Source organism: Aethalodelphis obliquidens, unplaced genomic scaffold (genome assembly GCF_003676395.1).
Source record: "Aethalodelphis obliquidens isolate GAN/ISIS:26980383/991018 unplaced genomic scaffold, ASM367639v1 scaffold9, whole genome shotgun sequence".
Taxonomy (NCBI): Eukaryota; Metazoa; Chordata; class Mammalia; order Artiodactyla; family Delphinidae; genus Aethalodelphis; species Aethalodelphis obliquidens.
The window spans coordinates 5486166-5504864 of NW_020837953.1; the positions used below are offsets into that span (position 1 = coordinate 5486166).

An 18699-nucleotide genomic window follows, 5' to 3' on the forward strand; every position below is an offset into this window, starting at 1 on the left:
CTGACTTACTTCACTCTAGGTCCATCCACCTCACTACAAATAACTCAGTTTCATTTCTTTTCATGGCTGAGTAATATTCCATTGCATATATGTACCACATCTTCTTTATCCATTCAACTATCAATGGACACTTAGGTTGCTTCCATGTCCTGGCTATTGTAAATAGAGGTGCAATGAACATTGTGGTGCATGACTCTTTTTGAATTATGGTTTTCTCAGGGTATATGCCCAGTAGTGGGATTGCTGGGTCGTATGGTAGTTCTTTTTTTAGTTTTTTAAGGAACCTCCATACTGTTCTCCAGTGGCTGTATCAATCTACATTCCCACCAACAGTTCAAGAGCAACCCTCATTCATTTTACTAACCGTGAGAACTTTGGCAAGTCACGTAGCTTCTGAGCCTCAGTTTCCTCATGTCTGAAATGCAGATGTTATTAACTGCCTTGCAGTGATGACTTGACACAAGTTTTGGATTTGAAAACGTTGATAGGAGGCACAGTCTTTGGTTGAGTTTAAGACATACGCACATGCACATACTCATCCATATATGTCTAATGTAGCCATCACCTATCATGGAGGACATTGTTGAATCAAGAGTTCATTATTTCTATTTTTATGGCTTCAGCCAAGGACTTTATGTTCTCTAGAGTACGGATGGAAAAGCCAAACGTCTCCAGGGGCCAGGTGGTTAACATAAATGACTGAAGTAGACCAAGTATAGGAAGATTGACGGTACAAGCTCAATGGGAATGGAACTGAGACACAGCCTTGGTTCAGGGAGACAGTAGGGCATGGTGGTGCCCTGGAGAATCTGTGCAGCCAGTTACCACTGCCTGCATTGATTGCCACAGGGCGGTAGAGCTGGCTTCAGAAGCTGAGATCTGAATGTTATGTGAGGCCTCTTGTTAATAAATGTTGACAACGAATTTTAAAAATCTTAAACACTGGGTGGGCCAAGCGGAACATCTCTGCAGGCCAGGTTCGGCCATGCACTGCCAATGTGTCACCTTCAACCTAGAGCTTGGTAGGACCGTGTAGCCTGATGGGTTAACTTGGAATACCCTGACGGCCTTGGATTTCCTACCAGCGTGACGTTGTTCTTGTAAGGCCTCCAGTAATGCTCCAGCTCTTCATTTTTGGCACTGCGTCTGGCTCCGGTCTTGCCTTTTGACTATCTCGAGCTTTGACCCTCCCAGGTGTCTGATGTCCTGCCAGTCCCCATATTGTTTATTTTACCGCCACGTGAACCTGGTGTTTTGTGTACACCTGGATAGCATGGCTTGGATGGGAGCACAGTGCTGATGAATGCATGTTTAACTGTTGGAAAAATAAGAAGAAATGTTTTTTCACCCTTATTATAGACTTACCTCCCATTCAGCCTCCTGTGATCTTTGAGAATACGGGGCAGGGTTCCTGCTGTGATATTTCTTCTCTGTGTCAGTGTGCCAGGTCCTGCTAACCACTTTCGAAGCCCCTTCTGTTTACACAATCCCTAGAAGTCCCTGGAATTAAAGGATTTTATGAGCATGCTTTTCCCGTGGGATCAGATTGCACTGGGGAAGAGGCTGGTGGGCCCGTGGCTTTTGACAGAACTCTGATCACATCTTATCCCTGCTTAAAAGCTTTCCATGGCTTCCTGTCACATACAGAAGCAAGAATTAACATTTATGGAGCCCAGCGGTTACTGGTTGTTTTATAAATTGTCCCAGTTAGTCCTTCCAGTCCACTCTTTATGTTGGGAACTATTACACAAAGGCCTATTGCACAATGATGCAGGTGGAGTTCAGGGAGGTAAACTGACATGCCCGAGGTCACACAGTAAGCATGACAGGTGATAGAAGTGGAATCCTGTCTGCCTGACTCCAAAGTTCCTGGTTAAATTGGAAAAAAGTAACTCTGCCAGAGTGGGTTACGTGGCTGAGTAGACTCCTTTGTAGAAAAGATATTTATATTTAGGTCTTGAATCAGAGTCTGCCAGCGGTACTTTAATCCAGATGTTAAAAACATTACTTCCCAGAGTTGTCAGGAAGATCAGAGGTGATCATTTATGTAAGAGCTGTAAAACCCTGTGCACGCATGTGATTCTTTCTCTGTACTAGTTCTGGGCAGTGTATTGCAAATGAACACATCTGGGTCATTAGGGAGACTGAGGCAGGAGAGTGGCCAGATCTGTACAAATCCATCTCAGCATCTAAGGAGGAGGAGCCTTGCTTTTTATCCTTGTTCAAGGTCAACCTACACTTTCCGGAGCTTTGTAGCTTTGTGCGTAATCTGTATAGACAGAGTTCATGTATACTTAAGAATAAAGGCTAACTGGCCCTGTCTCTGAATGAACTTTAGAGTCAGAGTATTCTATTGCATACTCTAGTTACACCTCTTATCAGCATAGTGGGCACTGAGGCAAATTATAATCTCTGACCCTCAGTGCTCTGGCTATATACTGATAATTAATTTAGAGGGTTGTTTGGAGAGTTAAATCAGTTGATGTATCCAAACCTCCTGGCACATAATAGGTGCCCAATGAATGTAAATTTACTCTCACCCTTTTAAAAGAGGGAAGAAAAGAGAGGAAGGAGGTCTTGGGAAGTGACCCAGTTTTACCTGGAGCGGAGGAATCGTTAGTCCTTCAGGCTGTAGTACTAGAAATAAAATATCTCGTTTGTGAAATACATAATGGCAACCAAAGAGGTCGGGAATTCTCTCAGTGAAAGGTATGAATCATGGGCTGTTGGTTGAGTTTTTAGTTCTTGGTAGATATGGCAGCCCTTTAAAAATCCAACTGCACCAAAGCCGAAACAGCCAGAGCTGGGGGTTTTAAGGTGGCTGAAGTTCTTTATTTTAAAGGATAAAATGTGTTTATTTTAAGCCCTTTCAAATAAGAAAGATCATTCTAAGTCCTTTTTCATACCCACGATTAGACTAAAGACAGGTGTCTCTTTGTCACGGAATCTGAGATTTTTCCAAAGTTGAGGAACTCAGAAACAGTGCTCAAGGTTGTGTACTGAGCACCTCACACAGTGCCCAGAAACTAAACTCAGGAACTGTCTATACATGCTTGTGGAATCCAGCTAAGACCAAGGACTTGGGCTCAGGAAACCCAGGGACCAGGATTGGATCTGCCGTTCCTTTCTTCATTTCTACCATGTGGTTGCTTTAAGTTCTGACAGTCTTCTTTTTGTAAAGAAAGGGCCTGAACTTTCCGGTACCGAAGGACTGAGCATTTGTCAAAGAGAACCTCTAGACCCAGAATACTGCATGTTCATACCAGCCAACAGCGAGCGTTTTTCATGGCAGCCTCTTTCAAAGGTGGGAAATGCCTTCATAGTAAACTTAGTTTTGTCTCACCTGGATTGTGGCCAGTCTAGAAATCTGGACAAATATCGTAAACCAAAGAAAGTTTGCACACTTCTAAGACAAGTAGCAATTAATTACTTTAAATAGAAACCTTGTCACTTACAAGCAACATAAATATTTGTATATTGAACCTCTAAGTAGTAGCTGGGTTGACCATTCTGGCCTTAAGTGATTAAAAAAAAAAATTAGTTGGTTGTAGGGCGCGGTCAGCTAACTGCTACGCGGCAGGAAGCTGAAATAAGCTGAGTCATCCTTCCTGTGGCCACTGCGCTTGCGCTAAGTATACTAATGAGGTTTTAAAGTAGCGACCTATCCGATGCTGGCTCACAAATCGCACCATCGGCGAAAGCCAATCACAGAGCGACACATGTTCTTAATCCCTATATAAGCAGACTGCTATAGGATTGCGGTGTCTTCCTTCCATCTTTTCTTTAACCAAGCTGTGCTCCAATAAAGTGTGATACGAGAAGAATCTTGCGTGTGGCGACTCGTCATTCTGCTGGTCGGAGGCGGCTCGCCGCAGTTGGTCATATTTTAACAGGGAAGACATTTATAAAGAAAGGGAGGGTCAGGTCATGGAGTAAGAAAACATAAGCCCAAAGAAAGACAGACCTGGGTTCAAATCCCAGCAACCAACTGACTCACTTGGGAACCTTGGCCACGTTACAAAACTACTGGTTTCAGTTTTCTGTTGGATACAAATGAAAGTAACGGCCTGTAACTTTTCAGAGCTGTTGTGGTGATGAAAATACATGAATTCCTAATTCGATTCTAAACTCCTTGAAATCAGAAGCCCGGTGGCGTCCACCTACGCTTCTCACATCTGGTCCAAATTGGTGCTATTTGCTTGCTTTGATTTCAGATGAGCTACTTAAACTTTCTGAGCCTTAGTTTTTCACTTGTAAAGTGAGTAAAACAGTAAAGTTGGTAGAACTCTGTAACCGTAGATAAGATGCATAAATTCCTGTCACAGAATCATTTGAGCAACTAGACTGTGCTTGATACCTACACATAGATTCTATATCCAGTATTATTTTGTGAGCAGATATGTAGGCTTTCTGCAGATATTAGTTTAATTATCACTCACACAGATGCTGAACTTGGCTTATTTTAAGGTAACTACAGCTCGGGTGAAGTAGAAAGTTGGACAACTCTGGAAAAGGTACTTGAAGGACATGGTCCATAGGAGCGATGGGAAAATCTCTCCCCGATGCTCCGATTTCGGTCATGCAAAAGTGCAAAATTTTCTCATTCAGTCTCCCACCCCCACTCTTTTCCTACCCTCACAAGAGCTTTCTAAAAAGCACTTTGAGAGCAGGAGGCTGTGTTTAATTTTACACAAACTTGAAGCTGTGGCTGGAGGGAGCAGGGCTCTGGGGCTGGGTCACTTTGGTAACACTTCCCACATGACTTTATCAATGGGTGGGCCACGGAAACTTATCCCATGTTTTCTTACACCCCACCCCCAAACCGCCCAACCTGCCCAAGTGTTCGTTTTTCGAAGCCCAAGAACTTTCAAAGGCCTGAACCCAACACAGGGGCTTTTCTTCATGCTTTGATTTTCTGCCCATTAAGTGTTTGTCAGTGAGTTCGTATTTCGCCTCCTCTGCAGCCTACACATCCCAAGAGGTCCCTGGAGGTTTAGGAAGTTAATTGATCCTTGATTAAAAGAAGGAGAAATGCTTGAGTTGAGGTCTAGCATCACCAGATGGGGCGTGTGTGTGTGTGTGTGTGTGTGTGTGTGTATTTACATACATTTTGGTTCTGCTTTGCAGAAAGCTTGTAATGTACCTTTCATTTTAGATAAATCTAAATTCCGGGATACTGGCTTCGGAGTCTTCATTATATTCAGTACTGTCGTGTGTGGTGCACAGTGAATGTTCAGAGAGCAGAAGCCAGTGCTGCTGCCTTGACTGTTCCAAACAAAGCATTTTCTTCTTCAAAGCCCATGAGATTTGCTGGGCTTCAATTAATGTATTAAACTTAGGTGCTTCCTTCCCTCTCTTTTAAGTGACTCATTTACTGTAGAAAGCACCCAGGCGTCAGAGCATTTGAGCCCTGTCCACCACTACCGCGGACAGAGGGATGCTGGTAAGTCACTTTAATCCCTTTGAACCTTAGGGTGACTGAACGTGTCAGCTGTTATGACTGCTCCTCCTGTTGGCCTTTGGGCCACTGGAAGGTTGGGACTCCAGCTCAGTAGCCCCATCAGTGCTGAGAACAGAACAGGCAGCAGGTTTGTCAGATCTGCCACAGTTTATGTGGAGATCCTCGGTACCTTGTGTATCTCTCCCAGCTCTGTAGCCAAACTTAAAACTGTATTCTCGTGATGGCAATGGCCATCAGTTTTGTGGATGGCCTATTGCGATCCCTAAACGACACTGTTTTTATGAGTGTATTTAACCCCTGGACCCCAGAAAAACCTCCGACTCACATGAGGGTCAAATTAAGCCTCCCATCCGGGCCATCTTTAGTGTCTGTAGTCAAGTGTTCTTCTGTGCCCACGCTGTACTCTCTACATCCATCAGTCCTCTCACTAAAAATGTTTTAGTGCACTTGTTTTCATGATCTTACAACACGATGCACCTCTTGAGGGCAGGCACTGTACTTTGATGTACTTAACCCTTGATTCCCAGTGGCTAGCCCTGGGAATGGTCTTATAATGAAATGATCAGGGACTGCAGTGATTGGTGATAAAGATGGTGGCAACGCTGGAAATGGAAATCCCGTTTTGGAAAAGAACGCCTCGTCTCTGTCGTGGAGAGGCAAGGCATGGTGTTATGTCTCTTGAGGACTGGCTGTCCCACTGGGGGGACATGTTCATGCTTTTCCCATCAACTGAAGGGGATCTGAGGTTATTCTTTTCCCGGAGCCAAGTCAGGATTTGACTGGCATCACCCCCAATCATACCACAAGTTTGTAGGGGAGACAGAAAAGGCCACCGGGTTTTCTAAATGCCGTCTCCACGCCTTTCAAGAAAATAAAATGGACCATATTCCGATCCAACTTCTTGTCTGTTTGTGGCCATCATCCACATAATTGGAACCGGAAACCCTCCCCAAGCCTTGGACAAGGAAGGAAGGAAAAGGATTTGGACTGTTCCCAGGTTAAGAGTACAGAGGAACTGACCAGACAGATTTTCTTTCCTAACCTTCTCTGTGGGACTTTCCCCTCCTTCTTCCTTTTAGCGTTTCTGAGTGTCCACAGTGTGTGCCAGACTCGGTGCTGACACTACCCCGTGCTGCTGCCTGGTTTCTTCCAACGAAAGCAACTTCCTGTACTGGTTTTATTCCATGATATGTGTCTTCCCCTACTAGATTGTAAACTTCCTGAGGGCAGGGCTTGTGTCATCTTTGTAGTCCTCGTACTTAGTAGGCATATTTAAGACTCAATAAATATCTGTTGAACGAATGAATACATTATTATATCCTCCCAGCAATCCCAAAGCAAGATTTTGTTTTTCCCGTTGAGCAGATGAGAGGGGGGTTTTGGAGATGAAAAGTAACTTGCTCGAGTAGTAGGGAGCAGAGTTAAGATCATTAACCGAGTTCAGTCTGACTCCACAGCTCTTCTATATGTGTTTTATTGTCCTTAGGAACATATGTTTTACAGGCCTATCATGTGAACACTAGTAAAAATAGAAGCTGGGGGCCTTAGGAGTGGAGCACAAATGTAAGGAACTTGGGGTCTGTTCCCTTCCTTTTATTAGCAACGCTCTGGCTCCTTGGCACCACAGAGACTGTGACCGGGCTCAGATGTGAAGCTAACGGTGTTTATCACGATGTGTGGAACTTTAAAAGTGGACTATTAATATCATGCTGCTGGCTTCACAGCTCCTTTTCATAGCCAACTTGGCCACATTTCAAAATGTTTAGGCAGTGGAATGAAGACGGCTCAGGCCCACGTGATATCTTTTCTCTCCCAGCCCCCAACCCAAGAAGATCAGCTAACCGCACTTGCCATCTCGAAGCCAGAACATGGATTCCCTGTTTCCCTTTCTTCCTTTTCTGCATCGCAGAGCTAATAGTTGTTGCCTTCCAGGGCCCCTCTGTGTTTACTCTCCGAAGGTCAGGCACAGCGCTGCGGTGTGCGGCTGGGCTTTCTTTTCAAAGCACCAGTATGAATTTGATAAAGTAAATTGTTGTTCTAGCAGGAAGCAGTTGGGGGGGGGGGGGTCACAAAATAAATAGCCGTAGAATTCAAATAAATCCAAAGAATAAAACCAAATAAATCCATGTGTGTATGCACAGTGATACATAAATACACTTTTTAGAAAGTGAGCGTTTTTATCGCTGCCAGTCTGGACCAAAGTCATTGAAAAACTGCAGAGTTCATGGTATATATATATATTTTTCTTTAAGAGGCCGTCCGGGCCTTTGAGCCACATGACATGAGCTTAATTCTTTTTGAAAAACATGAAAATGGAATCTTATCTTTTAAACGGCTGCTTATCGTGGGTTTTTTTTTTTTTCCACTAATGAAATTCATATATGGATGAAACCAATTTGCAAAGTTAAATTAGGGATTTAGGCACTTTGGGGTGGATTGAGAGACCCTGAGTGAGCTAAGCATTCGTTCTGAACCTCTATCCTCTCCACTGGCAGATGAGTGATAGTAGTGCTTAAGTGATTTTAAAATGACTGCTCAGGGTTGTTGGAAGAGTCAATGCAAAAATGGTTGCAAAATACGTCACCTGTTGTTAGTGCACAGCAGTGGTGGGCTGCTATCATCGACAAGGTGGTTTTCGTGGTCTTCCTTAGCCTGACATTCAGTGGCTCACCTTGCACTTTTACTTTACCTTTTACTCACCATTGTGAGGTGGCCTTGGGGCTAGGTATTGAATTTGGATATAGGGGAGGAAGTGTCTTTCCAGCCTAAAGAAGAGCATGAACCGAGACAGAGGCTCTGTGTCCTGTTTTGTTGGAGGGTGTGTCAAGGAGGTTCAGGTCGTGGGGAACTCTGGAGGTCATACTTACGGATGTCATCTTGTCCTGTGCAATGGGGAAACATTGAAGAAGCTTGAGCGTGGCCACGACATACTTACGGTCAGGAAGCAAACTGGTGGATGTGGGTAAGAGGCACAGAAGGCCAGGAGACCAATTTGGAAGCTGCCGCCGTGTCCAAGAAAGAGATATTGTGGGCCTTCACTTTTTGCTTCAGGCTTATGAGGGCCTTTCCTGGCAGGTGATGGAATCCATTTTCCATGACCTTTAAGAGAATGGCAACTGAGCTGGACATTGATAAACTAGCAGCAGCTGCAAGAGTGCCTCGGTACCCCTGATGCCCTTGGGCTCTGCTCCAGGTCTGTAGGCAGGAGGGCCCAGCTCAGCTCTGCTCAGTCTTGTCAAAGACTCTTTGAACAGTGAAAGAAAAGCACTGGAAATGGCATTCGCTAAGCAGCTACTATGCGCGAACACTGTACTAGGAGTTTTATGTGCTTTGTTTCCTATTCCCCTTTAGTCATCACCACAATTCATTTGTGGGGAAACTGAGGCTCAGGAAGATGGAGAGAGAACCAGATGTCACATTGCTAGGAAGTGGTGGATCTGGGGTGCAAATTCAGGTTGTCTCTCTGATTCCAGAGTCTTCAGAATTCCAAGCCACAAAGTCTTGGCATGAGCTTCTCAAGGGGGAAATGATTGACTTAAGAGAGGAAGGCACTTGGAGGCATCATGAGACATCATTAGATTTGGGGCTTTGTTAGTAATAATTACAAATCGGGCTTTGATTTTTAGCAGGATGTTGTAGAGCAGTGGAAAAGCTCCTGCCCTGCCACTTCCACCGCCTCCCTCTGTGCTCTTGGACAAGGCAAGAGGATCACACCACACCCTTCTTAGTGGCCACTAAAGGAGGGAAGGGGGTGCACGTAGAGAAGCCTCTCTGTAGGCTGTAGATCAAATGCAAGGAATTAACTTTGCCATCTATGTTGTTATCTGGGGTGGTCTTTGCTGTAGGTCATTCTTCTTTGGCCTCCTCTCACTGATGTTTTTCCCTCTCTCCTGTTTTTTTCTGGTATATGCGATGATGGTTCCGTCTGGTCCAGCGGGCCTGCCCTTCATCATCATTGAGACAAGCACCATCAAGCCTTACCACCGGGGGTTTTACTGCAATGACGAGAGCATCAAGTACCCGCTGAAAACCGGTGAGACAATCAATGATGCTGTGCTCTGCGCCGTGGGGATTGTCATCGCCATCCTCGCGGTAAGCGCCCAGACCGCCGTGCGCAAAGCACGTCGTGGACTATCCGAGCTAGTAGAGGTTTGGAAGATCAAGTAGAATTTCATTTGATTAACATTGTTTCATGCAGTTAATACGATTACTAAAAGTATTTTAAAATACTAAATATATATATAAGTATTATAAAAGTATGCTAAGCAACCTTCTACAATGCTTTGCATACCTTATCCTTACAACAATCTAACAAAGTCTAGATATTGTTCTTATCTTTCTTCTACAAATTAAGAAGCTGAGGTCCGCAGAGTAAAAATAATTTGCCCAAGGTCACTTAGTTAATGAGTGGTGGAGTTGGGATTTCAACCTATTGTCCCTTACCCCAGAGTCTGAGCTCTTAGCCACTGTGCTATAAATCAGCCCCAGATGATGGGGGTAATACCTTACCAAACATCTCAGGCCTTTTCTGTGTTCTTTCCACACTCTCGTGGTGCTGCTCTGACAGTGGTAATGCCACTGACATTCTCTGCCATATTGTTTAATTCTCTCATCCAGGGACTGTAGTGTCAAAGTGAAAATAGAATGAGACTTGCAATCCAGGGACCTAGGTTCTAGACCTGGCCCTCCACTGCCAAGCTGTACGTCTTTAAAATCTCGTTCCAGTGCTGTACGTCTTTAAAATCAGGGGTGACCATCTTCCTTCAAAACTTTGCAGTCAGAAGTAAAAGAGATCATGAATATTGAAGTAATTGGCAAACTCTTAATTGCCGGCCAGGCTGCTCATACGCCAGTGTAAAATCTAGACTTACATCCAGATCTTCCCTTAGAGGAGGAAGCCTTCATTGAAGATGCCAGAATGTGCCGCCGACTTGACAAGGTCCAGGATTACTTTGAGCAATGGTAGCCTCATGGGAATCAGGGTATGGTCTATCTGGGCTTTACTTGGTCACTGCCCTGTTTCAGACGTGTCCATTTAGGGCAGGGGAGGGGGAGAGTAACTGAGGGTGTTCCAGTCTTATAATCTGTAGTTCATACATTTTCACAGCCATCCATTCCACACCTCCAATATTTTCTAAATTTTTTCTTTGTCCTTGAACTTGAGCCAAATGGGCAAAGGGCTAGGCATCACATCCACCAAGATCGAAAATCTTTGTTTCAAATCCTTGAGTCATCTTTGTATTCATCCTAGCCTGGAAACTTAGCTTTGGCCTGTAACAGCAAGCCAAGAAGGAAGGAGTTAATATTAAGAACACTGCATGTGAAATAAGGGCTTAGTATCCCCCGCATTCAAATGGAAGATCAGAAGCTTGGAGGGATTCAGTGACATGCTCAAAGTGTAAAGCAAGTAAAAATTCAAGCCTAAACCTGGCTATTCCCAAACCTCTGTCCGTCTTGCAGGCTTGATTTAGGCTTGGAGGTAGGCTATCCTATCCAAGTGCTCAGTGGGATGGGCAGTTAGCGACTGTTGCCTTCTCTGCATCAAAGGCAAGCTGCTGATGGCCACGGAGCACAGTGCGTGAAGTTTTTCTTTTGACTTCCCCACTCTGGGGGTTTGTGATAACTTTGAGACCCCTGTTTGTTTTCTAATAACATCGTAAACGAGGCGTGCAATCAACAGTTTGACGTTGGGGGAGGGGGCAGGGAGGCTAGTAGAATTCTTTCCAGCCTTTAAAAGAAAAACCGTCCATTTGGCAACTGCGGTAGTTTCTTAAAGGTGGACTAAGGATCTTTGTGTTCAAAAGCTGAGAAATATGAAATCTAATTTTACTCTTTGCTCCAAATTAACAGTGTGGGGTTGAGTTCTCTAGGAAGCATGGCTTTGCCTGGAAAAAGCGTTTGAATACTTAACACAGTATCTTGTGCTAAGGTTTGAACAGGTGTTTTTTGACACTCGGAGGCTCAGTTAATTGAATGCTTTTAGAAGCCGACTCTAACCCGGGAGGGCTTGAGATAAGAATAGCACAGTGACAGGGATGTTCTGTGATCTTCGTACTCTTTACGTGCGATTATCAGTGGCTTGCCTCGTGGGCTGCTCCTAGACGTGGAGCCCTGGAGAGAGACACTCCTCAGAGGCCTTGGGCCCCTCTGGCTACGTGAATTAGGTGAATCCCTGGTTCTTCTAGGCCTCGTTTTCCTCGTCTGTGAAATGAGAGCGTTCTTTGACTTCACTCCTGGGGATTGCTGTGGGAATCAAATGCCGTCCCTTCCGTGGGCACATGCTCGGCTGCAGTGGGCTGGGTGGACCCAGCGTGCTCAAGTGGCTTCTTTGAGGTCCACATGTCTCTTCCATCCTTCCTTCCTCAAGCAAAATTCCTGGTCAGCAGCTCTTTCCCTGCTGTTTGCCAACAGCCCCTTCTTCCTCACGAGATGCTAGTGTTTCTAAGAAAAATCTGCTTTGAAGAGCTTGGTTGTGGCTGGCCTCTCTCCTCATGTCACGTGGATGTTTTAATTAAAATGCTCCCTGACCTCCCAGGTTTCCTGGAAATGGTCATGTGCTGTGGCCTTTGTTATATAGGACGGGCGGCAGCGATGTTTCCTTCTCCCACACAGGGTTAGCAAAATAGGTTTGGTGGGGCTTCCGTCTGGTTCTGAAAAAGGCCAGCCAAGCAAATGCGGTAATAATTGGTGTCCTTTGTCAGGGGCTACTGTTGTGCCATGGAAACCTGAGACCGTGTTCAAGCCTTTTGCCCTCGTAGAAACCCCGCCACCCTGACACGAGGTTTTCTGGTGTCTCAGTTTCTCATGGGGTTAAAGTCATAAGCGCTGGTTCATCCCTGAGCTCCTCTGCTATGGAACGTGTAGCAAATTAACGAACCTCACTGCGCTTCAGTGGGCTCATCTGTGAAATGGACATTATATGTCTACTTATGAAGGTTTTCAGAAATAAATGAGCTAAAGTATGGAAAGTAACTTAGGGCCCGACACAAGCAGTATAGTAGGTAAATGTTCACTATTTTTATTGTAAATGAGTAAACAGTCAAAAAGTTGTGAAGTGACTTAGCCAAGACCTCATACCCGGTATAAGTAGAATCAGGAAATGACTTCCAGCCTTTGCACTCGTCACATCTCCCGCTCTTTCCTTGTAGTTTATTCGTCAGAAACCGGGTCTCTTGACTCTCGTTCCAGTGCTCTTTGCAAGAAAACTTTTACCTCCTGATCCAGCTGCCCCTGCATTTCAGCTGGAGGCATGTGTGAGAGGTGGGCTCCTCATGAGGTCTGCTTGCCTGCTCGCCTGCCATTAAGGACCGGAGCACTCAGGGGAAAAAGGAAAAGCAAAGACCTCAGAGGAAAAGTGACTAATTCCCATTCATATATATTCTCAATTCTGGAAAAGCTATACGACTTGAATTCAACAACGATAGCAACCCCTCTCTCCCACTGTGACCGGCCAGAGAGCCTGGCTGGCCCCGGCCAGAATCTGCTTCTGATCAGAGGGCGTGAATGACAGTCAGGGAGGGTGGAGGGGGTACCCAGAGCTGGAAATCTAATCATCCTGCTACTTGCTGCCCCGGTCTCCTCCCACCGAGTGTCAGATTTGTTTAAAACAACACGAGAAGCCTTTACTGATTAGGATGCCCTTGTTCCAGTCTGAGGAGTCCCCACAACAAAGGAATCGCATGCCAGCGGGGTTTAGAGTGTGGTTTAGAGATGCACGAATCAGAAGTTATAGAGAAAGCAGACACCTTTCTATGGCAGGAGATGTGGAAAAATCTAGTCATTTTGCGCTCTTTTTCAGATGTATCGCAGATTCTGGAATTATAGCATAATAGGAATTCCTTCTAAATCCACAAGGCAGTGGTTCCTATCCCTGCCTTGTAAGGGTTTAATGACTCTACAGCAGTGAGATCAGGAGCGAAAGCAGTACATATCATTTCCTATCTAGCCTTCTCTCGATTTGCCTTGTACCGCGCTGTGAAGAGAATTATGGGCAAAGATCTTAATATGGAGAAATGCTTAGTATTCTTTTTAAATAAACATGAGCTCAGTGCTTGCCTTGGGCAGATCCTGAAAGGGGTTTAATAAAGATTCTTAATATCTAGGAGTTGAAGCATGATGGATCACAAGTGAATCCCCTTCTCCCTCTGGCCGTAAAAACACTACTGTTCCTCAGATCCCATTGATTTTGACCTCTGTCATGATATTCCTAACTAGAGAAAAAGCTCGGGCTTTGTCATCATCTGATTGAGGTTCACGGCCTGACTTCTGAGCTTATCCGTTCTGTGACTTGTCCGTCAACTTCGAGCAATCCATGGACCCCTTTGGAGAAGAGCTATACCTCCCTTTGCTGTAAATTGGTGACAGTAGTTCACCAACTCCATAGGCTAGTTCTGGGAGTCAAATCAAGTGACATTACGTGTGTCATCAGTGAGAATCAGCCTTTTCTGTAGTGTCTACCGTAGCCTTTGTACTGTGCATACAAAGTAGCCTTCGTATGCATATTCTTTCACTTGTACTTGGTAGTGATTCTAGGGGGTAGATTGGTACAGCTAAGGCAACTGGGAATCGAGATAGGAAGTGACTTTCCCATAACTAAGGAGTGGCAGGGCCAGACCAGTAGTCCTCTGGATCCTAAGGCAAGGCTTTTAAGAAAAATAATGACACCACTGCTACCTTCTAAAGGCTGCCTCCCCTTCCACAATTACTTATCAAGCCCCCAGGGCGTGGCAGGTGCTGGGGATGCCGTGTTGAACCTCAGCCCAACAATCTGTGTGTTGTCTCTTGTCGGCTAAACTTCCAGAAGCTGCCCCATCTCAAGCAGACGAATAGCACCTTCAATACACATCGCCTTGTAATGTGTCCACATCTTGTCTCCCAGCTAGATAACAGGTTCCTGCAAGGCAGAGATCAGGTCTTTTCCTCCTGCACATGGTAAGTACTAAATAAACACCAAGCAAATATCACCTCTTCTCCAGGAAGCATCCCTTGGCTGCCTCCTCCCCCCACCTTCCAAAGGTCCCAGAGGTCCCCGGGCCCACCGCTATCGTTGCAGTCACTGTGCTGAACTGTCATGTCTGTTTGATTGTCTATTTCCTCGTTATCCTGCTAGCTGCATCATGGTAGGGACCGGTCTGATTTGATTTTGTATTGCTAGTGCAAGGCACAGACTTGGTTGCTCAATATACATGTTTGTGAAAATCACAGAGGAGGTCATGCATTTTGGGCAGAAACTCACAAGCATTAGGCCGAAAGATGTCAGAGGACCTAGGAAGCAGGGACAAGTGTCCTGTTTATCTCCCTAAAATCTTCCCTGTGGTCCCTGATGCACGTGGGGGCCTGCTCTCTACCACATGCACATTTCTAGCTGGAGAGACAAGAAGAAGAGCTTATAGCTCCGAGACTTGTTTATTCAGGATCAGGCTTCAGTTTGCCCACATCTGGACTTCATTACTTCCTCCCCACCCCCCCATCTCCCTTTATCTGAGAGAGCACTGCCAAGAAAACAAGGTTCCCCAAGATTGCTTCCTCATTAAAGGTTAGTCGAGTCTTCAACTCTGAAAAACATGAAGTCGAGCTGGCCCAGTGGTGCCTTGGTGGGAGACCCAGTTCCCCAGTTTACAATCCACTACATCTGTGCACTTACCAAGACCACCAACAGAGAGTGGCCCTGTTAATCCTTCAACTGTGTCATCCCGGATCAGACAGCTACAGAGTTCTTCTGAGACCTTCTTACCCCTGGGGGTGAGGTGGGGGAAGGGGCCCTATTTGCGATATAACAAACACAGGCATGGAGGTTAGGATTTAGGTTTCTCCCTTTCCCCTCCATGCCCCATACTCTGCAGAAATTCTTCCTTAGTTACTATCACTCTTAAGCGTTCAAGTTTATTTGGAATATGTGTCGAATATGAAGGTGGTGATATTCTCCACTTTAAGTGATAATGCTTAGGGGGCTGGGAAATCTGTTTGCGTGAGTTAGTGTCAGGGGATGGGGTAGAGGATCGGATACCATTGAGGAACTCTATCTAGTGGGCCCGAAACTAATATGCCTTATCTTGAGTCCTCTTCAACAGCTACAGGGGGTAGGTATTATTTACCCCATTTTACAAATGAAGGAAGGTCCTGAGGCTTACAAGGGGGATGTGGCTAGTGTGAGGTTACTCTGCTTAATGAATGGGGAGCAGGAATGAAAACCCAGGTCTGTCTGGCTTCAGAGCTGGTGCGTGAACTGACCTTGAAGACCCCCTCAGTGCTAGGGGCTATGCAGAGTGCTCTTTATTTAGTGAGCTAGAAAATCTTTAGTTCCTGATGTAGAGAGCTCAATGTATAGAGGAAGACGAAACATCTAGAGCACCGGGCAGGTGGCTGCCCGAGGTTGACAGTGTGGGATGGTGTTTTGTAGCAAGTGGTTTGTGTAGAATCTATGGGTGAGACCTTCCTTAGAACAAGCAGGCAGCTTCTAGGCTTCCTCTTGGCCTAGAAGCTGATAGACAAGACATAGATACTGTCCTTGGAGCTTATGGTATAAAGGGGAAGCAGGGCAAGTACAAGACTGACTGTACCATTAGATCCTCAAGGAGACTAAAGAATTGGTCTGAGAGCTAGAGGAGAGTCAGGGCTGTGCAGGGTGGTGGGCCCCAGAGAGGTGAGAGCTTCAAGGACAAAACAGGCCAAATGCTATAGATGGTCTAAGGTGTAAATAAAGTGCTATGGGAGTTGAGAGGAAGATCACTGAAGGTTGTTTTCATTGGTGAAGTCTTCATCGTCGTCATCATCGTCATCCTTCATGGAGCACTTGTCCCATTTAATATCACGACAACCCTTGAGCTCTTGGTACTGTCATCATATCATCCCCCTTTGTACACATAAGAGGGCTGAGAGTCCTAGAGCTCAGTTGTCCAAGACTCCTGAGTAAAAGAGCCCAAACTCTAACCCAGTGCACTAGTCGGCACTTGAGCTCTACTTTGAAGCAGAGGCGAGACTTTCATCAGAGATCCTGATACTCCAGGCAGAGGGGGTGGCTTCACCATGACTGAAACAATAGGGTGTTTTCAAGAGTAGTCGAGCCAGACCCGTTTGGCTGGAGAACTAGAGTGTAAGGGAGTAGACAAAGATAAAGTAGGAAGAGATAACTGCAAGGCTGTGAAACTCCTTGAGTGCTGAGGACTTTTTACTCCAGTTAATTGCCTAGAGATGGATGAAAGTATTTTCAGCCTACTGGGTCAATTTTCCAACCAAGGTTAAGGATGAGGCCCGAACCACAGTGGTGGTAATACAAGGGGAAGAGAGAGACAAGAATGGATGTGAGACACCTTGCAAACGTGAGATGAACAGAATTTGATGACAGTGGGGTAAAGGAGACGGAGGGGTCTAAGATTTCCTGTCTTTGCAGTTCTGTGTTTGGTGACATCTTGAGAATGAAGGGAAGAGAAGTGAGGTTTGGGGCAGAAGTTACAATGAGTGTGACTTGGTCAGGTTGACATGCTGATAACATCGGTTTGATAACTAACCAGTTGGATGATTGGGCAGAAGATTGGAACAAGACTGATAGGGGTAAATGGTAAGCTGAAACTAGAGAGAGAAAGGTGCCCTTTTGAAGGTCATCTTCACAGGGGTAATCATTGAAGCTATTGGAGCAGCTGAGATCACAGTGAAAAGGCAAGGATACAATCCTAGGAAGACCTACCTTTATCTGGTAGAACCCAAAAGTGGAGCCACTGGAAGAAGAAAGGTGTTTGAGAAATAGGAAGAAAAGCACAGTGGTGATATTAAGGACGTTAGGAAATTCAAGGTCAAAAGGAACGAGAGGTAGGCAATAGGCAATGTTACAGAGAGAACAGTCGGGAGACTCTTGCATGGATAGGCAGAGCTGGTCATCTAGGAGACACATGGCTGTGAGTCCCTGACTTTGGAAAATACGATGCTTCACGCTTCAAACTGCCTTCCTTGTAAAGCTTGTGGGCTTAGGGCAGCCACTACTGATTTCAACCATTCATAGCTTCTATGGTGACCTCTCTCTGGCTTCTTTGCTGCCCATTATTCTAGATATTGGAGTTTTGACCTACCCATAAAGCCCAGAATCTCCACTGGTGGCCTTGGACAGATTTAGGTTCCCGTTGCCTTTCCCGATCTGTCAGGCACTGATCTCCTGCCAAGAGGTTGAAGACAACCTAGTGGGAGAAGAATGGGATATTAAATTTCTCATCAGTTATTTCTCGTCACGAAAGATACTGCATTTTTTTTGTAGTAGATGGAGCATTCAGCTCAAAGAAAACACAACTACATGTATCTCCAACCTTAGAAGCAGGACCCAGATACGTTACATTTTTCCTTTCCCTTGGGACTGAGAAATAATGTGAAGAAAAGGATTCTCCATTATTCTCCATCATTTAATGTTTGTTGAATGAATAAATCTCTTCTGGGCTGAGAGAAGTTCATTAATCCACAGAGCTGAGATGTGAAGGGGGAGCTTGGTGCTCTGTGGCTGGCAGGGATCTAGATGTGCACGTGCCTGACAGGGTTACATGACCTTCCCAGGTGCTCAAGGAACATCTGTCTCCCTGGAGACATCCATCCTGCCACCACCTGCTAGGGCTTCTAAGAGAAAGCTAGCTTGACGCCATTGGACAGAACACGGGAGGCCCAGGCTGCAGCGACAGCCCTGCCACTGCCCATTGCCTTGTACCTGAGGGTGATTCAGTGGCCTCTCTGGCCTTCGTCATACTCACAAAGTATGGATAATAATTTAGTAATCCATAGGGTGTTGTGAGAAGCAGATAACAGTGGATAGGGAAATGTTTTGTGAGCCATAACAGGCTGTGCAGATGTTATCATTCAAGCAGATCAGAATATAGGGAAGTTTGTCCTTCGAACTCAGCAGGGGAAGAAGATGCGTTCTCAGGCTCTGAAAGATGGATTGTTGGGACACTGTGTGCAAAAGTCTTTTCTTGGGAAAATCTATAGAAGGGACTGTTGTAAACAGCCCTCGCTGCCTGGGATTTAGACTTCCCTTCTGCTTTGTTCCCCTGAAAAAGGCATCCTAGATAAAATGGTCAAAACCAACATCTCCATACCCATATTTTCTGGCTCTACCCTGGAGGGGTGGTACTTCCACATTCTTTAGTGTGGAATGGTCCTTTCCAAGGGGCTCTTAGAACTGTCTTGGAAAAGATGTATAAAAGTACAGGCATTTCCTACAGATATTGCAGGTTCGGTTGCAGATCATCGCCATAAAGTGAATA

General features: G+C 45.4%; 1 protein-coding gene across 3 annotated transcripts in view; it reads left to right on the plus strand.

Moving 5' to 3' along the window:
• PLPP3 (phospholipid phosphatase 3) overlaps nt 1–18699 on the plus strand; it is an 83298-nt gene that overhangs the window by 32526 nt on the left and 32073 nt on the right. For 2 of the 3 annotated variants that reach the window (XM_027108402.1, XM_027108400.1), the window contains exon 2: nt 9396–9553. In XM_027108402.1, the coding sequence (XP_026964203.1) occupies nt 9396–9553 (158 nt within the window). Of the gene's footprint in view, nt 1–3878; nt 9554–18699 lie in introns of those variants that run through there. The other variant, XM_027108401.1, reaches the window with a different exon arrangement.